The sequence below is a fragment of the Parasteatoda tepidariorum genome, chromosome 11, assembly GCF_982258835.1.
Source record: "Parasteatoda tepidariorum strain Cologne lab strain chromosome 11, Ptep-v5.0, whole genome shotgun sequence".
In the NCBI taxonomy this organism is placed as follows: domain Eukaryota; kingdom Metazoa; phylum Arthropoda; class Arachnida; order Araneae; family Theridiidae; genus Parasteatoda; species Parasteatoda tepidariorum.
Genome location: NC_141765.1, coordinates 88107001 through 88134761, shown reverse-complemented (window position 1 = coordinate 88134761; position 27761 = coordinate 88107001). Strand labels below are relative to the sequence as shown.

At 28.1% G+C, this 27761-nt stretch overlaps 1 protein-coding gene across 1 annotated transcript; it reads left to right on the top strand.

The window, feature by feature from the left end:
* Positions 1 to 27761, top strand: LOC107451629 (max dimerization protein 1). The gene is made up of 6 exons (XM_016067785.4): positions 1 to 302; positions 420 to 507; positions 12115 to 12144; positions 12217 to 12331; positions 16517 to 16703; positions 24603 to 27761. The coding sequence occupies exons 1-6, from the start codon at positions 248 to 250 to the stop codon at positions 24737 to 24739; spliced, it is 612 nt and encodes a 203-aa protein (XP_015923271.1). The 5' UTR covers positions 1 to 247; the 3' UTR covers positions 24740 to 27761.

Genomic DNA, 27761 nt, shown 5'->3' with positions numbered 1-27761 from the left:
AAACACAAACTGTTATTGGTTGCCTCGTTCTTGTTCGGAAAAAGTCGGAAACATTCGAATTCGAAACAGACCAATTATTTTGCGATACACGAGAGTAACCGAATAGATTCGTGTTCATAACATTCGGCTGACAACGTGCGAGCAACCGAGGAAGAAAACAAACGCTGAAGATAGTTGAAGCGAGAAATTCAGCATCGCCATTTTTAAAACGCGTGGTTTGAAGCTTTTTCGATCGATCATCCACAAAATGAGTATTGCTGCTCTTTTACAAGCAGCTGAATTTTTGGAAAGAAGAGAAAGAGGTTTGTTATGTTATAGCATTATTCTAACAATTCCCGCACCCATTGCATCCGATCAGCTGATTTTGACACATAATGATTAGTTTATGTTTGTTAATGATTCTTCTTCTTTTATTTCAGAAGCAGAGCATGGATACGCTTCTTCAATGCCCGTACAGACTGACATTATTCGCAGAAAGCCAAAATCCAAAAAATCTCAGGGGAACAGGTACAACTAAAATGGAAACACCCATTTTAATAAAATGAAGCAACAAATAACATGCTGCAGTAACATGTTTCTTTGCGATTGTATGCACATAATAATATGCTCTTAAATAATTTAAGTGTGGCAAAGTTGTTTAAATCCCATTCATCTAACGAATTTTACATGGTTTTAATAATCTTATTCAGTTTAGCTATTTAAATTCTTCAGTTTAGCTAACTTTAACATTCTGTTGACAGCTGTTCACCGTTTGTTTTTATTACACGCTTTTGAAGTAATTTTTCTTCAATGCCCATTCAGACTGAAATTGTTTGTAGGAAGCTAAAATCTCAAGGAAACTGGTACAACTAAAATGGTAACATCCATTTAAATAAAATGAAGCAGCAATTGAAATGATGCATTTCTATATTTTTTGCGTTTGTATATTATGTTTATAGATAATTTAAGTGTGATAAATGTGTTAAAATGCACTCATTATTTCTGTTTGTCTCTCTATTTAAGTAATTCAGTATAGTATAACTAACCTTAACGTTCTGTTGACAACTGCTCACTGCCTATTTTTTTCGTGCACATTTAATTTGTTATGTACTGTGAAAGCTCTGTTAATTGTTTTAATTTGGTGAGTCATATTAAGCTTTTTTTTTGCTCACTTTCTATCCAAATTTATACGTGTACAAAATTAGTTAAACTAATTAAGGCATAAGTGACAAATAGATATATTTCTTAGAATTTTTTTTTTGTTTGGTGCTGCACAAATTCTTCTTAAAAATTATAATACCCTCATGTTCTATTCAAATGCTATGTGGTGTGTTTCTAGACAATCAATTATTTATAATTTCTGTCAGGGAGAGCAAGTTTCTTCCATAGTGAAAAAAATTGCTGTGGAAGACTATCTTACTTTACCCAGATGAAAGAAATAGAAAATCTTTTTCATAGAGAAATATATATTTAAAAAAAAAATTAATAGTTTATAATTGCAATCTAGTTATTATATCAAAGTTATTTAATAAAATTTTTACATAAGAAAAAATTATAAGCAACCTATAAATTATCTCAATTAATTCAGCAGGGGTGATTGTGCTCCGGAAAAATTCTGGATTTTTCGCTAACCGTGATCTAAAAGTTTCTAGAAATCCGAAGTCCAGAAGTTTCAAGAAATCATCGATCACATTTATACGTGTATAAAAATTCTTGTATATTTTATTTAAAAATATTAGAACTAGAATTTATACTTGGCATCTCTTTCATTTGTAAATATTTTTTCTGGTAGAATAATAAATATGATTAGAGATAAAAGTAAACTTACACATAATTATTCATTTAAATTATGTTGCATATAATTCATTTAGAATATCATGTTTTGAAAATTTCAATGATTTCAATTTATAAAGATATTAATTTTTTGAATGATTTTACTCCAAGAAATTTTCAGAATTTTTGAGTTGGGGCCACAATCACCCCTGTTTCAGTGTCTCTGAAGAAAATGGTTTCTTGAAAAATTCCAACCTTGATTTCCGATAATTATCTACTATACTAATATTTTATATGAATTTAAAAAATGTACCTAAATTTAGTACTGAACTCCCCAAGCTTTTAAAAACTTAAGTAAAGTACTATAGATAGGTATATTATTTTGAAGAATTTTTGTTTGATGTTGCAGAAAAAATTCAAAGAAATTGTAAAACTCTTTATTGCTATTCTAATATTATGCAAGACCAGAATAGTCTGGTTGGTAGGGTGTTGGCCCCATGTCCAAGAGCTCGTGAGTTTGATCCCCGCCGGCCGAAGACTCTCCATTTACAAAATGGTCACTGGTGCATGCTAAGTCTCTCTGGTTCTCTAAGTCTTCCAAGTTCCCATAACAAATCAATACCTTTAAGTGTACTGGATCGGAGATTGATCATGCTCTAGTTCAGGTCAAAATTACAATCTGCAGATGGATGGATAGTGTGTGAATGTGTCGTCCTTGTAGAAGGGGCAGTGATGTATTTGTGTGTCAGAAGTTGAATTTTTGGCAATAGATGGCGCCACTGTAAATAAGACGAAACGCACCCCCTTGCCTTAAAATTGTCTTGACAGTATTGAAAAATGGCATGCAACAACAAATATTATGTAACGTGTTTCCAGTTAACCAATTGTTCATAATTTCTGATAGTTGTATACTGAAATATTTTGTGTGCATTTATAAAAATATGCCTTAATATAGTAGCGAAATTTCCCAAGTTTTTAAAAATCCTTGTTTTTCCATAATTTCATTGCTTCATAAGGTATTAATCCCTCTAAAAAAGTAAATTAAGTACGCTAGACTTTGTAATCTGCTAACTAAAAGACTAGAGACTAAACTAAAAACTTTTTTAAATTAAGCACTGAATAAAGGACAAAATTGCCTTCATTTTTTTAATTCATCAATTTTAGTAGTTTTTAAAGTTTATTTTCATAGTTGGATTTGGAAGAAACTTAACTTCTTCTCGAACAGCTTTTTTCAACTTAGAATTTGCAAATCTTTCTATTGTTATTGTTAGTTGTGTGTATGCATCTAATAATAAATAAATGAAAATTTGAATTGGCAAACTTTTATGGTGGATAAAGCTGATACAAAGAAATGTGTTTCTTCCCGTTATCAGAAGTAAGAGAATTGTATAATTTTCGATCATAAACAATGAAATTTTTAAGTTCTGATTAATTTTTTAACTGACATGTTTATACCAATAACATGCTTAACCAATAGATTAAAGACCAAGTAAGAATGGAAATTTTTGAGGGTAATTATGAAATAAATCATAAATTTATTCATTTTGCTAATAATGTGAACAATCAAGAAGGTGTCTGTTTAATTTATTGGAAATAGGATAGACGTGATAACTAGAAGAAATTAAAAATGACTAATTTTTTTAGCAATAGGTTTTATTTATAACTTAAATTTAAACAAATTAAATTTATAAGACTAGAAATTTTACAAGATACTTTTTTTTAAAAATCTAACTATTTTTCGCATTATTCCTTTTAGTTTTATGCAGAATTTTAAAATTCATATTATTTAAGAGGTGGTTCAATTATTTAAACTTAACATTATTTGGTTATTAAATTAACATGCTATTTGTAATTGAAAATACAGTATGAGATTTGTTGAAGTGTATTTGTTTAGTATGTAGTTTTTTAAGTTAGTTGTATTTGTAAATTTTGATTATAAGGTTTCAACAGTTCTTTATATAATTATAAAATATAAGGTATTATTGTACTCATTTCCATAAAATATTGAAGGACTACAGTTAATTTAATTTCTTAAAAAATAATTAGATTAAATTTTCATTCCAATAGTTGCTTTTTAATTTTCATATATTTAAAAGTGTTGGTTAAATAGCTCGGAAATCGATTGACTCGGAACTAGATTGCAATTCTTAGCTTTTTAGAGGATATATATATGTATACAATGAAACCTCACATTATGGACACTCCTACAAAATGGGTGCCTCTTTTTATAAACATATTTTACATTCCCTGTAAATCTTCTATGAATAAACCGTTGTGTACCTTTCCCGCAAAGCGGACACTCGTTTAACCGGACGCGGACAGTCATTTATGCTCTGACATGTTATTTTCTTTCTCTTCAAACTGGACGTTAATTTTTCTGATTTTGAGGGGGGGGGGAGACCATTTCTGCTTTAAATTCTAAGGGAAATATGCAATGGTCCTTCATTCTTAAAGCATGTAAATTTTTTGGCTTAGCCGCAAGTAAAAATATCAATCATTGTCCTTCCTTTGTCTTAGCAAAGAAAGGATGCTGGTCATGCGAAGTGTTTGAGGCTTCAGCATCTTTTCATCTGGACAATACTGGCTATGAGACCCCACAAGTTGGTATGGCACTTTAAATGCCCTTACCCACTGAAAATTCCTTTTTACTGCTAATTAATTTGGAGACTGCATTTTTCACAGTTGGGTTTTTTTTAAAAAAGAGAACAGAAATCTAGTGATTGAGGTGTAAATAAATGAAACATTTATTCAGACATTTGACATATGATCAATTGTGAATGTTGAAGACCCCCATAGGGTCTTGAAACTTACGAGTATGCATTGCTGCTTTTTTTTTCCATCATGGGAATCTTCAATAAGGTATCACCACATTTCATATTAAGTGATTGGAAGGTGTTAGACTGGGGCTAAACCTAATAATAAAACTGTCTGAGGAAGTGACATGAAACTATAAGTGCCTATTTGGTATCAGATGGCTAACTTGAATGTCTGTTTAAATAGAAAAAACGTACTCATTTCTCTGTAGCGACATCTAAAATGATGTATAAATATCAAATTTTTTCATAGATTCTTTTTTGTATTGAAAAATAGTATTTTTTAACGTTAAATAAATATAACTGTAAATAGCTATTGTGGATTATTTATATATCTGGACAATACAATAACTCTAAAAATGGTGTTAAAATTTATTATTAGTGTATCCTTCCTGTTACTGTACAGCTCTCATAAGCAGACAATTTTTTCGGTCCCATCAGTGTCCGTTTAACAGAGGTATATATATATATTTGTTTGATTTTTCATTTTGAAAAAGAGTTTCTTCCACTTGTGTTAGAAATCGATTTTTCCTCTTGAGCAGTTTTACCATGGGAAAGAAACTTGCCATTCCTGCTTTATTGACTAGTTCATTGTTTTCAATAATGCTTAAAAATTATATATTAGTTCTATTCAAAAATCTAACATTCGTTGCCATGAAATATTGTAGATAAAATAAAATGACAAGTAGATAGATTTCATTATTAGATTTCCTCCTTTGGATAAGTAAAATGAATTTAATTGAAGATAATATATATTGTAGGATTTTTTTTAAACTTGATATAAAATTCTTCACATTAGTTTCTGGTGCTATTTTCTGTTGTTGCATTTTTTTTTTTTTTTTTTTTTTGGTTTTAAAGAAATATTAATTCTGATCCTTACATTCTGAACATTAGTATATCTGCGGCAAAAAATTAAGATACATGCTTTGTTGATTAATAAGAGATCCTTTTTAGAATGACTATATATAGCCACTTAAGGTTACATGATTTCCCACTCGGTATTTTCCTCATGTCCATTGCCATGGTTTTGGCAAATCTTGCTTTTATCTCCACTCCAGTATATATTTCTACTTCTTGCTCACACATAGAGAAAAAGCATGATTTGAACAAACCATAGTGATGGTAAAGTGGAGTGTGGAAAACTTGCCCAACCTTTTTTTTCTTCCAATTCCTATATATTCGTCATTCGGGTATCAAAAGGGCAGATATGTTGACCACTTTTTTGGCTCCTTGACGACCATGCTTCATGCCTTGACGACCTCTTCTGTTTACGAAGAGTATACACTTAATAAATGCATCACCATAAATATTTCTTAATTTATCTACGTTAACAGGTGCGCAATATGCAAACAATATATGTTTGGAGCAGAATGTACAGTGTGTCAAAAAAAGTAATAAGGACCACCGTGAATAACTTTTGGATCTAATGATCGAATCTTCACGTTCTAGGACTCTCTCGATGGAGTGACTTCGAATATGCTAATTATAAGTGCAGATGATATTTTAAGTTAGGATGTAACGAATAGTGATTTGGCCAAAAACTGAATGTTCAGTAAAAAAAAATCGGCCAAATACCTATTATTCGGCGACTGAATAGAAAATTTTTTTATAAAAATTATTAATAAGTTTTATTACTGATTCTATGTATACATACATATATTTATATGTGTGTGTGTGTATACATACATATATTTATATGTGTGTGTGTGTATATATATATATATATATATATATATATATATATATATATATATATATATATATATATATATATATATTGAGAGAGAGATAGTTTTGAAAGTATAAATATAAATAGTTTTATGCTTATATAAGTTTAGTCATCATTGAAAAATAATCAAAACTTAGCTATGTCATAAGTATGAGGTAAAGGAGAGAAAAAACTATAATAGAATTATTTCACATAATAAAGCTAATTAGAAATATTTAAGATAAATAAAAAACTGAATAACTGTTATTTTAAAAAAAAAGCTAATTAGAAATATTTAAGATAAATAAAAAACTGAATAACTGTTATTTTAAAAAAAATATTAAAGTGGTAAAGTTCAAAAAAAGAAAAAGGGAAATTGAAAAAAATATCTTAATTCTTAAAACAAAACTTTAATGCTAAAAATAATATTTTCCATAAAAAAAATTTTCATAAAGCGTTGAAAGATATAGTCTATCAGAAACGCTTTTCAAAATGCAGTGCTATTATAAAAAAAATTTATGTAGAAAAGCAAAAGAGAAAAGAGAAAAATCGATCTTAATTTTTGAACAAAAATTTTAAGGCTAAACACTTTTTATAATCACCGTATTTTCTGAAAAAGTGAAGAATAAAGTCTAATAAAAACCCTTCTTATTGCCGTGTTATAATAAAATCAAATGTTTTTAAAAAGAGAAAAACAAAAACCGCTTTTAATGTTTGAAAACATTTTAGCGTTAAAAATCTCAAACTTTTTCACTTTGCTGTATTTTTAGAAAAAAAGGACCATAAAACATAAATGAATAACGTTTATTAGAAACGCTCTTTAAAAACTCAGATAAAAAGAAAAGTTAATTAAAAAAAGCAAAAGTGAAATAAAATTTTTTTTTATTAGTTCTGAAATGTTACATTAACGTTGATAATCACACTTTTACTTGTTTATTTATTTTACCGTACAGGAAAAACGTGACAATAAAAAAATTCAGATTATAAGAAACGCTCAGTTAAAATACCAAACTAAATCAGTACAAAACTTAAGGTTTAGTATAAAGTAATCTAGTTTCAATTTTCTATTTGACTTTTAGTTCATAAATTAGCAAGTTTTAGAACTTAACAAATATGTGTAAAAACTATTTCAAAGAATGTATAGTTAAATATACGTTTTTAGATTATTCTTTATTAAATCTGTTCGAACTCCTCCTAAAAAAATATTTATCCGAACATTCGACCCAATGTTTGGCAAAAAGGCTGAATATTCATTGCATCCTTAATTTTAAGTTACAAAATCAGACAAAAAAGTGTACTTTCACTGAATTAACATACCTTTTTTTGGCAGATTCGGATTTTTGACCCCCAAAATATAGGGTAGCCACACTAGTTAGGTTAAGAGAGCGCTCCAAAGTATTAGAACCATATTTCCCAGATTGCGGCTACCTCTATATTTAGGGGGTCGGAAATCTGTTTAAAAAAAAGCATGTTTTTGTGTCTGATTGTTTGCACTTGGTAATTAGCATATTTGAGGTCACCCTCTCAAGCCATTGAGATAGAGTCCTAGAACATGACGATCGGATCATTAAATCAAAAGTTATTAAGGTTGGATTTTAAATTAAACAAGGTTCCATTTTTTTGCAATTTTAGTTGGCGAAATGAAATAATTAATCGCTTAAAAAAATGTAAAATTATTTCTAGTGAGAGTTGTTTATTTTTAGCGATTCCCACTGAAAATTTGTAATTATCATTTGTCCTGTTCTAGAACATTAGACATTATTAACAAATGTAAATAATTTTATGCTCAATATACCTAAAGTGTCAGACTAATGATTCTTTAGAAATTGTTTAAAAAAATGTCAAGAACAGCAAGTCAGCAAGTGTTCAGAGATTTTTTTCTCACATAAAAAAACCCTTTAATGGGGAACAAAAAAGTAACTTAACGAATTCTTTGAAATAATTTGTTAAAGTTTCGTTTGAAAAAATTTATGGTACTTTCAATATAAATAGTTGAAATTGTGACTTATTTAGCTGTAATAATTTTTAACGTGAGTTGCAAAGAGTTATTGACAGTTTTGGTGCAATTAGAAACAAATGTAGGCCCAGAATGTGCATACCCAAAGAATGTGCTCAAAATGAAGAAAACCTCAGAATTTTGATCACTATTCTAAAAACATATGGCATAAGGGTAAATTGTAATGGGCAAGAGTAGTCGGTGCTTTTTGCCATGTGGTGACTAAAGGAAATATAGTGGCCACCAATGAAATCTATCATTTGCCACTAGGGGTGAAACGAATAGTGATATAGTCGAATATTCAGCGCCCGAATGGCTACATTTTTTTAAAAAAATCATTATTAAATATTTTACAAAAATAAGTTTAGTTGTTGATGAAAGTTAATCAAAACTGATCTATATTATTGGTATAGGGTAAAGGGGGAAAAAACTATAATATTTATCCATTCGAAATATTTAAGATAAATAAAAAATTAACAGCTGCAAAAAAATGAAGTTAAATTGAAAAAAAGAAACAGAGGAAATATATATACATATTCTATTGGAAACGCTTTTGAAAATTACATGCTATCAGAAAAACTCCCATCAAAGCAAAAAATTATGTATAAAAGTGAAATAATAATGGATCTTAATTTTCGAAAAAAATTAGTATTTTTTCTGTAGTAAGTTCATAAGTTTTCCAATTTCTGTATTTTCAAGAGTGAGTGAAGAAAAAAGTAAATAGAAACTCACTTAAGTCTAATAGAAACCCTCTAATTGCTGCATCTTAATAAAAACGTCAATAATAAAAATAAAATAAAAATTTAAAAAATACAAAGCTGGATAGAAGCCAAATCAAAATAACATTCATTACAAATATTCTTTAAAAAAATGCTGTATCATAATAAAACCACTCATAATAAAATGAAAAGTTAATAAAAGAAACCAAAGAGAAACAAAAATAGTTGTTCTTAGTTCTTAAAATATTACTTTAACATTGAAAATCAAAGTTTTTTATGTTACCGGTTCTTAATGTACAGGAAAAAAGTGACAATAAAGGAATGAAGTCTCAGAAACACCGTAATAAAATGCCACATTATAATAAAAACAGCTAAAACAAAACAAAAAATATTCTCAACCTACATAACAAAAATCTTTTAAATTGTTGACTAAATTGCATTTAATACATTTTTAAAAAAAGTATATAATTCGTGGTTCAGTATAAAGCAATCAAGTTTCGATTCTTCAAATTTCTTTTTCTTTTTTTTTTCATTTGTCTTTCAAAACATTAACTTGCAAACTTTAGAACTTAACAAATTTGTGTAAAATCTATTTCTATTAATGTATTGGGGGAGAGGAATACCATTTTAGATTATTATATATTAAACCTATTCAAATCCAAACAAAAAAGGAAGGAAAAAATACTTTATGAAATATTTGGTCGAATATTCGGCAAAGGGGCTAAATTCCATATAGTAGCTGATTATTTGTAGCGTCCTTATTTTCCACGGCCTCATTTTGACATTTGACACCCCATCCTATTCTCACCATTCCTTAGTTCCTGAAAATGTGCACCTGCATAATGCATGTAAAAGAACAGTTATTTTTTATAACTTCTGTTTTTTTTTTTTTTAACTGTCTCACAAGTTATATGATAATGAATTTCTTATAAGAAATCTTTAAACAGGCAATATAATAAAATTCAAACTCAACTTTTTTTTAGTCTTATTTAAATGAAAATTCATTTCGTGATTATGGGCTGATATAATATTCTTTAATGATTTTTTTTCAGATATGGCTAACTTTGTTTTCTATCGAGGCCATAAAGTAAAATTAATAATTGACGAAAAGAAACTCCTCAAAGAGTAGGCTGATGTTTGATTTTGTTTTGTTGCTGAAAGATTAAATGGGATTAAAAAAAGCAGATGCAGTAATTTGTCTTTGGCGCACCTGTACCAAATGACAATGAAACAGGAATTGGAATGACAAAATATTAAATACCCCTTTAAAAGTAATATTTCCAACAAAAAAAAAAGCTTAACAATAAAATTAGAAAAGAAAAAACGTAGCAATGAATGAATTATAAGATTTATCTGAAGAAAAAAATATTAAAATCAAATGCATAAAGTTTAAAAAAAAGAATGAACAATGAAAGAATAAATAAAGCTGAGAGCAACAGTTGCAGAAATTCTAACCTTAATATTTTTGGTTTAATTTCCAGAGTTAGTTATTATATTTCATTCTGACATAGAACTTAAAAATTGATTGTGAAAAAAAAAAAACAAGTCTAAAATCCAACCCATTATATATTAAAATCCAACCCATTATATATTTTTTTTAAAATGATGTGTTATAATGATAATATATATATAGTATTTTTATAATAATATAATTTCATTTTTTAAACTAAAAATGATTAATGTATTGAATAAAAATTTCGAAGCAAAATCATTATTAAGGTACTTCAACTGCAAAAAGTGGCCACCAGACAAATCTCTCAGTTTTGCCCTTTAGTAGATCGACAAGAAAAAGGGATAGACTAGCACTTGAGACAGCTGAAAATTATGTAGAAGCATCTTATTGACCTGGTATTGATGCATAATAGTTAGTTGTAAAATTTCATATATTTATATAGATTATTGATCACACTGAAGAGGCAAGCAATAAGTAAAAGACTTATGAGAGTCTGATTCCCATTATTTTTCATTAGCATGCGCACATCACCTTTGCAATTCCTAACACAAAAATATAAGAATTTGTCATGTGTATGTCTCTTTCTTACAGCTTGCCTTCTCACTGTGTGGCCTACTTAAGTAGTACAATTTTCAATAGATTTACTTCAGACTTGACATAATCGATATAGTTTTCATTGCACATAGGGATTGAGTTGAATAGTTTTGAGTAATCCCCAAAAATGTTTTTGTAATTTTTGAACTTTTTTTTTCAAACCACTGTAATTTTATGAAAAAGTATTTTTTAAAATCCTGCGTGCAATGGAAACTATATTCATATAGTTTAAAGAAATAAACGGAATTAAATTTGAATAATTTTTTTTTTAAACTTATGAGTACAGCAAGTTATGAATATTTTTTGAAAAATAAGTTATAAGCATAGTATTATAGAAGCCCTAATTTTTTTATTTGTAATATGATCTAAAATTTTTGTGATTTTTCCAACAAAAAAATTTTTTAAGTTAACTGGACGAAAAAATATTATTTATTGAAAAAAGAATTGAAGAAATTTAAATTCAAAAATTATGTTATATGCCATAAAACAAACTAAATAACAAAATGAATGATTAAGTCTTTATAGTGTATCAAGTATGATATTAATCTACTTCCAGTACTAGAGACAATTACCCTTGATTTGATAGCACATAAAAGCAGGAGAAGTATATAAAAAGTTCTTATCTTTCTACTCCCTCCTCAACACTAGATCATACTCTACTGTTTTTCACAAGAGAATCCTTGTATTTTGCTACTACTTAACAATAATCCATATTTAGACTATTTTCTTTTCTTTCCTTTTTTTTTTGTATTAAAGAAGTTGCGAAACTTTTTAAAAGAATTTCAGTTTTTATTTTTTTAAATGTTTTTTAACTTAAGTGCAGGAACTATAGAATAAGCGTCCTTAAATTGCCCGTAATTTTAGAGGCAATTTTGGAGTTCCTGCCCTATAAGCACAATCACTGCAAAATTTATTTTTCAAAAATCTTTTTTTACAGGCTTTTACTGTGCTGTTCCTCCTTAATCTATATTCTTATACATTTAAATTTTAAGTATGTGCTTCCAGTCCCTAACTTTGCAGATTTTTGAATTTTACTCTACATAAATATTATTTTCTTACATAATTTTTATTCATTTTAGATCTACTCATAATGAATTGGAGAAGAACAGGTAAAGTTTTAAGCTGTTTAGAAATGTGTATTTTGATTTTTTTCAAAATGAATCATGATTTATGTTTTATAGGCGAGCACACTTAAGAAATTGTCTTGAAAAATTAAAGGAGCTTGTTCCCCTTGGGCCAGAATCGAGTCGACATACTACCTTAGGTCTCTTGACCAAAGCCAAAGCATTTATTAAGGTCAGAATATTATTATTACTAATATAGTTTATTTGTATTTTTGCCTCTATACTCAAACATGATAAACAACTTAAAATTTTATTTTTTCTCCTAAAAAATTTCTAAATAACTGAACTTAATGCTGGAATGAAAATATATATATATTTATATGGTGTCGCATTAAAATAAGGAATACTCCATCTCTGTCTATGCTGTTTATTTTAAACCACAAAATGAGTCTGCCAGCGTTATATAATCTAAATCAAGATTATAAGATTCATATGTACAGTAAACAAAAAAATATATCACCCTGAATAACTTCTATTCTAATGATCGGATTTTCCTGTCCTAAGTGTCAATCTTAATGGTTCCTGAGGATGACCTTAAATATGCTAATTATGTGGTGCTAACTATTAATTAAATTACAAAATCGGACACAAAAGCGTACTTTCTTTGAATAAATATCTTTTTTTTATGTACTTGCTTTCTTTACCTTTTAAATATAGGAGGTAGCCGCAATGTGGGAAATATGGTGCCCATAGTTTGGTCAGGAGAGCGATCCAAAGTTTGGACCCTTTAATGTTAATTTCACTATTTGAGTTTTAAGTCATATTTTTGAAAGTAATTAAGTAATTCGAAAAAAAAAATTTTGGCCCCCACTCATAAAACCTGTTTATCCTAAGATAATTTCAAGCAAATAATAATTTTTTCTTATTTAATTTAATTTAATTATGGATGAAAAATCTTCTGATATATAAATTTTTTCATACCATATTATTCTATGTATTTTTGTATTGCAAAATCTAAAGTTTCAACAGTTTTTACTTAGTAGAAGCAGAGAAAAATTCCAATGAATTATTTTTAAGAAAATAATTTGCCGACAATGAAGAAATATTTAGATGGAGCAATTAATATTTAAATGTAGATAACCTACAAGAAAGTTCACTTACACGTGTGTAGGGTAAAATTTCATACATATTTTTTTTGCTAATAACCAATTACTAATGCTTTTTTTTTTAAATTATAAAATACAATTTTCTGTTTTAGTTGTCTGAAAATCTATTCACAATTTAATAAAGAAATTTGAACATTTTATTGAATAAAATTTATTCAAAGAATGTTGAGTTATCTATTAAAAGCATGGTTCTGATAGAATGTGATTATGCATCAGCTTTTTTTAATTTTACTTTTAGTTTGTTCTTTAAATAAGTGATATAATTTTAATAGTATACAAACATATACATAGATTTAGAACAATATATTTATTTCTTCAATTTATATTTTATAATTATTATAATGAATACGTAGTCAACATTTTTAAGCATCTTAAAATTTCTCAACATCTTATATATAGTCTCAATCTTAGAATAAATTTTTTAATTATCTGTCCGTGTATGTTTCGCAGAATTATTTTTACCAACTATGTAATTAAATTTTAACCTTTTTCAAAATCTTATTCTTTACGCAACCAGGTATATTATTCTATACCATTCATATACTAATAAATTGTTTTAGCTCTTTAATTTAGGTTTTGCTTTAATGTAAAATTCCTTTTTAAATTATTGTCAAGTTTTTATCAAAAGAATACTTAGAATTATTGCCAGCTAGCTAAGAATTAAATCTTGTTAAAAGAAATTAAAAATATTCTGCTAATCAAAATTATTCAGTGCAAAACAGCTGACTGTTTACTAAGCATACTATTTTTTTGAAAAATGAAGATAAATTATTGTTTGTCTTTTTTAATATTTCCTATTTATTTGAGTAATGAAAAGTAAATGTGTATATGGGCATAGCGAAGAAGACAACAGTTTGCTTTGTTTTTTAAATGAACAAAAAACTATGGATTTACAATTTTATCTTGATGTTCAAACTCTCCCTCTAACTTTAAGAAAGTTGCCCTTTTAAAAAAGATAATATTGCAAAAATTTGCTTAAAATTTTTTTTATATTATTTCTCATTTTAAGCACAATTCAAAGGAAATATTGTTATGTCTGTTGTATAAAATGCTCGATATGCCTTATTTTGTTAAAGAGCACATGCTAAATAGAAAATTATTAAAAGATTACAAAACCGTGCTAATTTTAGAGTTTCTTTAATGCTGAAATAAAAGATTTTTGAATAAAAAAAAATCTTATAGATGTAATTAATATGTTAGCAAATAATTTTAATATACTTTTTTTAGAAATTATAAATAGAAATTGTTCTTTTATTTTGCCCTAAAAAGACAAGAATGCTCATGTTCCTTTTATGTTCAATTGAAATGTGACAATGATTAAATTAACCCTAGAATTGTAATCTGTTTGGTTGTAACATTTAATTGCTTGAAACAATTAAAATCATTAGAAATTAAACTTATTCTTTTATTTCGTTTAGAGCGGCAGGAAAAATGCGGAAAAGTAGTTAAAAGCCACGTTTACCCTCATACTTACTATTTATACATTTAATCATATAACTTGAGTAATTTAAGTAATAAAATAAAATAAAGGATAAAATATAAGCCCTATTAAAATATGTCCTTTAGCTACACTAAAGCATATCTATAATAGAGTTTGGATCGATAAATAAAAAATATATTTTCCATAAGCTTTGAATAGTGTGAAGACATTAACTTGTAAATAATTGACTTTGTAACTTCTGAACTTAAATTCCAGGAGAGAGAGGTCATTCCATTGTCTCATTCAACTTTTGAAAGTTCAATTGTAAATGAAGTTGTTTAACGTCCTATAAATGTTTTTCAGAGCTACAGTCAAAGAATGAATAAATAAATAAAAATGTACTGCTTTGAAATTTTTAGAAAGTTTGATGAATTATATATTATGTTTTTTTTTTTAATTGAGGAGCCATAACCATTATCTTACATAAAGCTATTTTTAATATCACATTAAATATTTCAATTTAATGTACTGTGTAATTAAATGAATAATCCCCAGAAACTAAGGCAGGAAGATAAAAGTTGACATGTTTGAGCACTCACAAATTCACGTCACGAGTCATTAACAACAAGCAATTCCTGAGAATGGCAACGTTTGAAGCAGATGTTTAGCGCGCTCTAAAAACTAAAGGACTCGTTTAGACTAAAGGAACTAGTCCAAAGTATCCTTTTCGTTTAGTACAAGTTTTTGAAGTGTGGAAGTCAGTGCTAGAGGAAAGGTGAAAATATTGCCACAAAGTATTTAACATGTTCTAAATATCTTCTCTCTATCTTAGGTGAAACCTCTATTGTCCAAGATAAAAATTTTCCTTCTCGAGATAATCAACAATATTTTTGAGAAGATGTCCAAATGTGCTCATAATCTTTAATATGAATATGTCAAACTTGAAACAAATAATTTAGTAGTGCTTCCTTTTTACAAATAACAAAATCATTTTCTCAAACTTCAAGCAACCAATTGCATGTATTAACAACTGGGGAATATGCAACATTTCATGAAAATGTGGACTATCGTATATAGCACAAATAAATTAGCACTCAAACATCGACTGAACACAAAGGCTATGTCAACAACCAAGGACTCCACCATTTATTCATAGTGAAACTTTGCTGGTTGGATTCTGGTGCCATCGATTGGTACAATTTTTTCTTCACCTCATATCAACCATAAGTATATTTCAGTAGTTGACTAGCTTTTCGGGAGAGTTACTACATCATCAAAAACTCTATTGTGAATGACCTTACTGCGGTAGAATATTTGTTTAACATTAGGAAATCATTAATTTTTTAATATTGTTTTTTTACTCTTTAACACTAGAATGGCCGAATTTTTTACCCACTTAAAACAACCATTTTGACCATTATAAGAAAATGGGAATATGAATTTGATTTTTTACTCAAATATTTAAGACTGTATATGCTTTTTTTACTATTATATAGTTTTTAAACCTACTCCTGCAGTTTTAATTCTTTGTCAAAAACCTTTCAAAACATTTGACTATCTTTTGTGACAGACAGAAGCTGAAGCTATGCTATTGACTAATATATAATGATATATTTTTTCTCATAATTGATTTTAATATCTGCTTTAATTATATCTTTCCAACTTTTGAACTTTATTCTACTCTATTTGTACTATATTTGTGTATGATGGTGCTCCTGGCAAATAAGCTGTTTCTTTATGCTTGAATCTCATCTTTACAATAGTTGAACTTTGTAATGATTTGTCATTTTATAATTTCTATTATAATTTATAATTTATTTTTAAAAATTAGACCCTAGAGGAAAAAGATAGAAAAAACAAAGAACAAAAAGAGCTTCTTCTGGAACAACAAAGAAGATTGAGACGACGCTTAAATGAGCTGGGTCGCTTTAATGTTATAACAACGCACAAAAAAAGACAAATTAGCGAATGCAGCTCTGGGACTTCCTTATGCACCAATTCATCTGCTTCAGATACTGGTAAAATTTACAATTCTAGCTAATTTATTAATTTGATTTTGTTTAAATGATCAGTTGTAATCGATAGTTAATTTTTTCTCCCAATAATTTAACAATGTACAGAAAACAATAATAATTATTTTTTTAAACACATTTCTATTCTTCTTAGCAAATTGTGAATGATGCTAGACTTTAATAGCAACTAAATGAGCTGTTACTTGTTTTTATAAAAAATTCATTAATATCTTCTGTCATAAGTTTGTCGATACCTTCCAGGCCACATGAGGAGTAAACCAGTCCTCTTAAAGTGGGATATTATCAGTCTTGCTGTGTAGCATAGTGTGCTGTTTTTTGCACTTTGTGATGCTAAGCATCACTTTTATTGCGTACCTTATCCTATTATTTGAAAGTAATATTGGTTTACAATTTTAGAGAATTTGTCAAAATTGTTAAAAAAGTTAGTACTAATACATATAATTATTAATAATTTAATAAATACTAACTATAAGAAACTAAAATTGTTAGTAATTGTCCAATTTAATCTCTTCGAATCCTTAGGTGTCCAATTTTTGTACTGCTTTGCTCAGGTTAAGCAGTTTATCCTTATCAGAGATGTCAGCTTCTACATTTTCAAATGCCCTATAACCAGCATTCATTAGTTTTAAGCTTTAGAATACTATCTCAGTTTGTACTTTTTTTCAATGGTAACTTTTATATAATACTGTAATATTACATCAATCAGCAAATTCAAATTGTGACAATTGACTGCTGTTACTTATCAAAATTTAAGGTTTTGTTTACTTTAGACATCTTTGTTTATACTTTCATAGCTGCCAATTCTTCAGCATTTTCTAAATTTGTGTATTAATTTTTCTCTCCACGTTTTGTCAATCTCAAATGTTGTTATATCACATTAAGTGTTTTATCTTGATCAAAAAATTTGATGGAAAATCTGATTTTTTGCAAATACAGCATTCAATTAGCAAAACACTCCTGTAATTATTTCTTAACTATCTTGGAAATGTAACTATAGCCAAAGATTTGTATATTTGTTGCCATTTGTAATGAAATTGTCACGACTAGTCATTGTCATCATAAAGTGATAATTCTATTGTGCGATTTGAAATTCACATATCATAATATTATCATATCAAAAAAGGAACTGAGATTTTAAAAACAAAACAAAAATCTGTAGCAGTAGCTGTCGGAAATGCCATCAATAGATCCATTTGGATTTTTAACCCTGAAAACCCTATCCTAGATGTGCCACTGTTTGTGTCTGATTTCATAACCTTCGTCCACTCTTATTAATCAGCATATTTGTGGTCACCCCCTCCAGACATTAAGATTGAGATCTCAAGGATGAAAATCCAATAATTAAATCAAAAGTTATTCATGGTGTTCTGTTTTGGGTTTTTTTGCTCACCGTACTTCTTAAATAAGTCTTGATTACGGGATGTGCAGCGTTTTTAAAAAGTGCTTAAAGGTGCTTATTTTTGGTTTACGTTTTTTAAAAGCCCTTAAAGGTGCTTATTTTATACGGGGTTTGTAAAAATTGCTTAATTTTTTATCTTTTAAAAAAGAGATTTTTTCTTTGCCTTTTCGATTTTCGTTTTAAATTACACAAAATTCATGATTTTTACAATTTTCTCTGCAATATTTATCAGGAACTAGTTATTTTATCATGATTATCTAAAGTTTTTGAATTTGATTGATTTTTTGTTTATAAATTAAGAACTTTAAACGATAGAAAAAAATAGTTTTTATTATTGTACAGATCCTAATAAGGATTTTTTTTTTTTTTGAAAGTGATTACAATTATTTTTTGAGTGCTTAAAAAGTACTTAAAAGGTGCTTATGTTTTGTTGAAAAATCTGACTATGCACCCTGGATTAGCTTCAGTTTGTAAAATGATCTCTCAACTGATGCTAATGTTACTGGCAAAGTCAGAAATGTGAAGAAAAAAAAGCGATACGCATATCTAGGAAAAGAGGATAAAACATTGTTCTCAATCATCAGAAGATGAGTTACCTCAATTTTTGTCAAGTTTCTCTCTTTTATATCACTTGACAAAATGTTTCATTAACAAATAATTTCTGATGCAATTGAGCTTGATTCTTTTCACAAAATTTAGTAATTGATTCGAATTACTCTTTATTTGTGTACCCAATTAAAGCTTTGGCACTGAAGAACTTGGACATATTGTTGATTGAGGACATATTCTGAAATCTTATGAATTTGGTTCAATTAATACATCAATTATCAACATAAAACTCAACTTTTGTTTGTCTTTTACTGGGCAATTATACATACATCTGCAAGCTCTTTTGTTTCATTGACTAAACTATCAAAAGTCATAAAAAAATTTTGAAAAGTTGTGTTCTACTCTAGAAGAAAGCTGATCATTGATATTTTCTGCTTTTGAAGTTATATTAATGTTTTCTAATATCTTGCTTTGAAATACTAGCATCAAAGTTAATTTAAAGGAAGACATTTATTTCTGTGAAGCAGTTGCTTCTACAATTTTTATACCTTTATTTGATGATAGAATGATATAAGACGAACAGCATGTTGCATAAGTTAACATTCATTGCTATTAAGCAATTTTATCTAGAAGACCATCTAGTAGAACATGATTTCTGAAGTGTTTTTCTACAATACATTTCATAGAACATTCCCAGAGTAAGGCCCATCTGCCTAAACTTTCACTAAAGTAGATGTAAATTATTAAATACAACTATATCAGTAATATTTCCTACTGAATCATATTTAACTAAATTCAGATTGTGCAATGTACATATTATCACATTTCTTTTTTATTCTTGCTTGCAACCTTTCATAATGATTATTCCATTGTAACCTTTCCCTCGAGTGTGCATCGACTAAGCTGGATTTGGTGACATTATTGCACTCTCTTGTGCAACTCTGCTGCATTTTGCAAAATATTCTTAATTTCCGGCTTCATTTTCCACCCTCTGAAATCAAACCGAAAAATCTCTCGATCTTTTTATAATGGCTAATATAATGAAGAAAAGAGTTCTTTGTCAGAAACTAGTTATTTTATCATAATCATGTAATGTCTTTGAAAATTATTTTGCATTTTGTTAATGTATATAGTGCTTAAAAATATCTTTGAGGGCTTAAAAAGTGCGTAAAAAGGTGCTTATTTTTTGTTGAAAGATTTGGCTACACACCCTGTTCTTTCTTTCAGTTAAGAAACTCTGCACCCAATGGTTTCTTTTTATTCATTTTTAATGAAAAACTCTCAAAATATCAAAATTAAATAATTAATGAGTGATTTCTATCGGTTAAAGTGTAAAAAAATCTTTTGAATTTGAACATTTGAGACAAACATGCAGTTAGAAGTAATAGCAAAGTTGCCAGATTGATCACCTTCCCCTGTAATGAAATTAACCAGTTTGTTACCATAGCAGCTTGCAGGGTGCGTACAGACTCCTTATACTCCTTAGAAACTCCTTGGAAATAAAAAAGTCTCCAAGGAGTACTTGGAACTACTTAGATTTCCAAATTAGTCCTTAGAAACTCCTTAGATTATTGCTTTGCATAGATGAACTTACTAAGTCCGCTGATGAATTTACTGTCCAAGCTGGGAAACTAAATGATTTGCAGTGGTGCAAGTGCTGCGCCGATCCGCTCCAATTGTGGAAACATGCTCCAAATTGAAGTAGTTGGCTTAAATTGCTCCAAAAAGGATATTTTTCCCTGGGTATCATGAAGGCACAATTTTGTGGCAACCAAGCTACTGCCATGTGGGTTGCTCTGGATTCAGTGGGAAGGATTCTTGCACTTTCATATGCAACTCTGATTTATTTTGCAAGATATTCTCAATTTCAGGCTTCATTTTCCACTCTCTGAAATGGAACCGAAACTTCTCTCGAACTTTCGGGGACCAACTAAACATTGCCAAATTTTATTAACAAGAGAAAATTTTATTTCTCTTGTTAATTTCATAGTTATTGAAGTGCTATCAACTTCGTCAATGGCAGCCTAATGGCTTTCTTGCGCTATTCTATTTATAGATTAGTACCATGATCTTTGAATTAATTTGAGGGACCATTCACTAAGTACATATTTTCATGTTGATCCTCAGAGCAGTCAAGAATCACAAAGCTTCATAACCTCAAAATTTCCATCTAACCTTTATTCATTTAATTTAATAAAGATAAAAATTAATTGAGTTTCTTAAACATAATAATTTTATCTGAGGGACCATCCACTAATTACATATTGTATATAAACATTGATTTTACTTAATTGATTTTTTTTTAAATAATATTTTTCTGTTTTTTACTTAATGCATTTTATTATTCAATTATTACTTTCAAAATTTTCGGTGCTCTTAACTTGTTCAAGGAAAAAACTTAATAATATTTAGAGGCAAGCATGAAGAGAGGGGCTTTCAAAATTTTAAATGCAGCAAAAAATCTTATGTTTTTCAGATTTGTCATTCAAAAATACTTTAATTTATCTCTTAATGATTTAAAAATGATCTTTGATTTAAAACAATTGATATAAAAATTTTTAATTGATTTAAAACAATTGATATAAAAAATTTTAATTATCACAGATTTGTGAAATATTATGAGTGTAGGGACAATATAATAATTTACTTCTGACAAGTTTTTTTAGCTTCAATACTCATTGAATTTGCATTTAAAAATTATTTAATTTTTTTTTAATCATTTCATTAATGAAATACTGTACTAGGTAACCAATTTTAATAAAAATTTATTAAAGTTTTCTTAATTTGCTTAATTCTTTACATATTTTTATGAATTCAGTATGATCAATATTAATCTTGTTAATGTTTTGTTGAATATGCTATTACCAATAACATTTATAAAAATTTTAAGGGAAAATACACTCGATAACCTTAAATAATAGTTAAATTAATTAGTGTTGAATTACCTTTTACAGAATTAAATAAAGTAATTATTAATTTAGAAAATAGTATGAGCCACGCAATATTGAATTTATTTAAATTGCTTTTGCAAAAATCTCTTCTTTTTTTTTTAAAGAAATATTTTGGCTATATTAAATTAATTTTTAGGTCTTTTCCAAACTGAGACACCATTGATTCACTTGCTGTATGATGAAATGGTGTCTTTAGTTAAGGCATTGTTAGGGCGTTTTTTAAAGAGTTCTGCTTTTCTTAGTTTGTCAGGAAAGGACTTAAAATCATTGTATGTAGAAAACGCAGATATTTGGCAAAATTCAAATTTAATAGATATTGGACTAGATACCACAAATGTGATGACATCCTTATCTTCAGAAAAAAAATTTATGTATTTAGGTGTCAGGTCTATGGCATGTGCAAAAAAGTTATTAAAAGCATTGCCTCTTGAAAATAGGTTACTGTTGCATCTTAAAGTGTTACATCCTGTAATGAGAATGGAAGACCCTTCTATTAAGGCATCTTTGTTACTAGATGAATGGACGAGGTTACATAGAAAACCAGAAATTTATTCTTCTGACTGAAATGAATATGCACCAATTGATATGTTTTGGAAAAACTATTCTGTGAAGAAAGAAAATTTGAGAAATATCAAATATCCTCTTTTAGCACAGCTTTTTAAATCTCTTTTGTGCATACCACATGGGAATGCCGATGTTGAAAGAAGTTTTAGTGTGAACAAAAAGCTACTTGACAATAGGGCAAGTTTAAATTCACATAGTATTAATGGTTTGAGACAAGTTATGTCACATATCAACAAAATAGGGGGTTTAAATAACTTTAAAGTTGACAAAGATATGATTACAGTGGCTCGTGCAGCATTTAAAAATTATTCTGCTCGATTAGAGGTTGAGAAAAAAGAAAGTGAAAGGAATGTGAAAACACTAAAACTGAGGAATGCAGATTGAAAGCTGCTGAAATTTATTTGTAAAAAAAATTGAAGGCTTCTCAGGATCTTATAGCCACAGCTGAAAAAAATATTAAAGATGGGTTAAATAATAAAGACATGTCGATTATGGAAAGCGAACAAATCCTCTTATCTGAGGAAAAGTCAAGGATAGCAGAATATTTAACAGCATTGGAAGGTACCAAATAGAAACTTAATTTTTTAATGCAGGGACCTTCATAAAAAGGAAAAATATAAGACATGTTATTAATGAGCGAAATTGAAAATTCTTGTTTTAATTCTTTTTATTACATATGTTCCAAATCTTCGTTTCGCTGCTCCAAAATTGCTTTTTGTTGCTCCTAAGCCATGTTTAGCCACTTGCACCACTGGATATGACTTAGCTGTCAAAATCTAGCAGTTTAAGAAAACTTTTAAAAGAATAAAAATTGAATTGCAAGAGTTAGAGGAAGAAAAATAACAGCAAATAATTTTACATGTTACAAGCAAACTTAATTAATTTGCTGTGATTTTTTTTTGTTTTTTGTATAAAATGCCTTAGATTTTCTTATGTATTCAAATTTAAAAATATAAGATTGGTATGTTTTTATGTCAATCCTTAACATCTGTACTTTAACAAGATTTATTAAAATATATGAAATTGGAAAATGTATTTATGTGTTAAAATGATAACTTAATTTATTTTTCTTGACGAAGTTTGACAAAGTCAAAATTTATTTCAAAAGGGTTAGAAATTAAATTCAAAATATACATTTTTTCAAGTTCCTTATAATAACTGCTTTTTAATTTTTAAAAAAAAACTATCTTTTACACAAAGTTTTTAAATTTTTGATAAGTCCTTAAAATTTTGGACTCCTTGGATACTCCGTGGATTTCTTCTGATCTTTGTATGAACCCTGAGCTTGACTATAGCTGAAATGGAGGTGTACACTGACAAATAATATGCATGTACACAGAAGAGAAAAACGGTGTGTACGATATCAATTATTCATCATGTGGCGTATTAATGGAAATTTCATTCAGAAAGCCTGTGAGTAACACTGAATTAAAAGAAAATAATTATTCAAAATAGCTAAATATTTTTATTTCAACTTATAGTTATATTTTTTCTGAAGGTGCACTCTCAAATCGTGTGTGTCCCACATCGCAGGGTCTGCTATTGAAAAATAAATCTGAGAGAACCAAATATTTGTACGGGGAATTCGTATTCATAAGCCTTCAAGCATTAGCTGATGGTAGCAAAGCGTGGTTGTTTGTAACAAGCAGAGAAACATCCTAAAAAAATAAAACATTAAAGACTTGAAATGTAGCTTACAAAAGTTATACATTAAATTTAAACAAACATTATGAACCAGATATTTACACATGCTTGCAACACGGATAGGGACTGACTAACGGTTTGTGAGAAGTAAACAGTAAGAGCTTAGTGTAGTAACATGTTAATTTATATACATTTATAACGAGCGTAGAAGACCCAAGCAACCTCGTCTGCACATGACGTTATAATTCGATGCATAGAATGTAGCTGCAGTTGTATGATGCCTGTTCTGTAGGAAAATTTAAAAATTCCATGGCAGCTGAGGCATATTATGAGGTGATGTCATCTTTAAATCGTTATCGATTAAATAAAAGTGTACAAACCTGTAAGTGTGGAATCCAGCAGAAAAAGCGTAGAACTTGATCGCTTTCCCTACATCTGTGGAGGTGTAATTTAAACCACTGTAATTAGGCTTCTGAGGCTAATTAAATTTTTGCATAAAGAAGAATTAGTAACATAATTTGATACTCAAAATTATTTTCATTCTCTCCTTCTATTAAGAAAAATTAATTTGTATGTTTTTATGTACGTTGGTCTATTAGTTTATAGTTTCTCATATTTTTTATAGTTATATTTATTTATAATTTGGTCTATCTTTATAGCTTATTGAACATTTCTTTAAACTGCACCTGTCCTTGAATTATTTGTATCCCATCACTAGACATACACAAAATATGTATTAGTTTATTGTATAATTTAAATTAACTTTCTTTTAAACAGATGAAGTTGATATAATGGGTTATAATAGTAACCAAAGTGATACCGATGACCATAGCAGTATCCAGAGCCTGACTAGTGATGGTGGTGTAGTCATAAGCACCAAACGACATCCACTGGATGAACAAATGACCATCTAACACTGCCAGGTTCCTCGTCCTCCTCCGCTGATTAGCACAATAGACTGTGTCCAGATAGTTTTATTATAAAGGAAGGTCAGTGGACCACACATATATCTCATGATCTATAGTTGACTGGGAAAGGTTGTTGAAATCTTGTTATATTTACTGATCAAATAAGGCAACAAAAATATTAATGAGATATTTAAATTGTATGAATATTTTGCCATACGATTGCTGTTAATGTTCTTAAACAGGACTTAAAGTATATATCTAATAAGTATTTCTTAAGTCTATGTGTTAAGATTACCAAAAGGATGTGTATAAAATATTTAATTTATTCTGGAGTTTTAAACTTTTTAAAAATTCAACTAGTGTGGAAATGTGCATGGAAATATTTAAATAATTTAAGTCCTGTTTAATGTACATAAAGATAAATATTTTTACCATCTGGTCTTTTAAATGCACTTTCTACCAAAGTATTAAAAACAAATGTAGGAACTTTGTCCTACATGTCGAATTATTACCAACAAGATGTGTAATTCATAAGGTTCAGATTTACCCCCATAATCACCAACTCAAGTCGTAGATAGAAAACGTCTTAACTGTGGGCAGTCTGCATCACATACCTGCTTTGCTTTCAGTAATCACCACCTCACCAAAAACTGTTTTTTTTTCCCACACCTCAGTTTGCAATGCTATTTTTTTAGAATTACTGTAATTGATTTGCTTCAATCTCGTGATATTTTCTGATGTGCTTTTATAATTTTCAGTTGGCAACATTGTTTGTGTGAAGTTTTGTTTCTTTTCTACTGCATTCAATGATGCTCCCTAACATTTAAAAACAGGATTTCTTTTTGTAAATCGCGTACAAATTGCATATATTGTGGATAAATTTCTTGAAAATAATTTTACTAAAGCTTGCGCTTATCACAACTACAAAAAAAGGTGTCTTGATACAAAGTAATGTACAAATTCAATGCACTATAATAATTTTGATGATTTGAATATGTTCCAATATTTGTTCTAAAGATGTTAGGATTGTTTGATGATATTCAATGTGAGTAGTTACTAACTTAACAGCTTCGAATTTCAGGGTGGTGGTAGCTGTTTCTCGTGCATTACCTAAACTTGCCTGTCGCTTTGGGCGGACATGCATTGATGATTATGGGGAGTAGTCTCATACATTCCTTTCAAAAAAATTAGGTGCTTACATATGTTTTGTCATGTTGAAAAATGCTTACTGAAAAGATAAACATTTAATGTTTTGATTAACTTTTCTTTAGCATAAAAAGTTTCATAGCAAAAAGAAGAAAAAAATGTGGCAAAAAAATGCTGATCTAGAGCCTTCCATTGTAATTCAGAGTTGACCCTCTGATTGCATAATCCCAAGATTTCTATACATTTCTGGCCAAAATGTCATCTATTTTCAACGATTTATTTTTCTAATATTTGATCAATATATTACGCATTTTTATTACATTTAAATTCTTATAAAATGTTCAAAGTTTTTAAAAATTTGACTTACAATAAACACAATTTCTATTTAAGAATTATGCAGTTAGAGGGTTAAAGACAGCTCTTTAAAAATTTAAGCTTAGAAAAATAAAACATGTAAATATTCTGTAGGGCACCAATTATAAGTTACTTATAGGTGTGTTTTACTCAATACTAAGTATATACACTTATATATACACTTGCTTATTTTCATTTCTATGTTTTTGAAGAGCTGACACATCAACTATAGAAAACTATTTGGAAAAAAACTTATGATTTATTCAAAAAAGCATATTTAAACTTTTTATTGTAAGTGTAGTGTATAACAAAAAGATTTTATCCTACAAATTAAATTACTAAAATTTTGAAGAAAAATTTTTTTTAAAAGAATTCTACTAAATTGAAAATCATTTGAGGGAAAATATGTTTGCAACTTCATATTTAGTAGCTTCATAAATTTAAAAGTAAAAATCAAAATTTGAAGAAGGTTATGTTTTGAGTTATAATAGCATAGTGGTTAAGGTAAGGACTAGGTGGGGGCTCAGATTGATTGATCTGAAAAACATAGACAACTGATTTAGAATACTTGCTACCATTATGCCATTGGTCACAAAATTGTTTAGTCGTTAACCCCTTAGCCAAAACTGACTGTTGCAGAAGTACTTAACTTTTTTTTAATTTCATCATAAGTTTCTTATCTATTAAATTATATTGAACAAAAGAAACCTGATACATATTTTAAGATACTAAAACTGTATATTAAGAATGATAAGAAATTTCTGCTTTAAATATTATTTATTGATTTTAATTTTTTCTTGTTATTTTGTTTTTATTTTTCTTTAAAGACTTTTTAAAAAACTTGTAAAGGGTGCTCTACAACAATTATAAAGATATACATAACATGTTACATCAGGCAAAAATTTAAAGAATGTTTGTGAAAACCAAAATAAATATTTATTATTACAGAAAGTGCATCTTCAATTACTATTTGTGAAAATAGATTGGAGAAGAAAAGAAACTAGAGAAATCTTCATTATTCCCTTATACACCTAGCTTTGATTGAGTTGAAAAAGTTTGGTAGATGTCTAACAATGAAAAAATATCTTTGAAATTAGTAACTTTCTGCAAATTTAGAAAAAAAATTGTTTAAAATATTTATATTATGTTTGAGCATATGATAAGGTTATTTATAAAAAAAATTATGTTTTTAACTAACTCTTATTCTTATACTCAAGTAAACAATCTCTTAAGTATTTTATTGGTCTTACTGCTCTAAAAACTTAACAAATGTTCCAGTAAAATGCATAAAAAATGTAAAAAAGGCATTATGTTTTTTTTTTTAGAAAATTTTAAGAACTTGAAAGCATACTTTATTTTGGCAGAGAAGGCAACATTTATAGACTCGCACAATCTTGCAATATGTGTTTGTTTTGGTTTTTCTTCCATTCCATGTTTTTAAAAAAAAAAAATTGTCCAATATATTTAAAATCAATGTTGAGTTCTGAGTAGTTGTTTTCTTATATCAATAGAAACTCAAAAAAGAAAA

What these genes read in the sequence shown, in the direction of transcription:
- LOC107451629 (XM_016067785.4), top strand. Translation starts at nt 248, where the DNA reads ATGAGTATTGCTGCTCTTTTACAAGCAGCTGAATTTTTGGAAAGAAGA. An exon ending in AAAAAATCTCAGGGGAACAG is followed by an intron (nt 508 to 12,114) that starts GTACAACTAAAA and finishes TATTCATTTTAG; the next exon opens with ATCTACTCATAATGAATTGG. An exon ending in AATGAATTGGAGAAGAACAG is followed by an intron (nt 12,145 to 12,216) that starts GTAAAGTTTTAA and finishes TATGTTTTATAG; the next exon opens with GCGAGCACACTTAAGAAATT.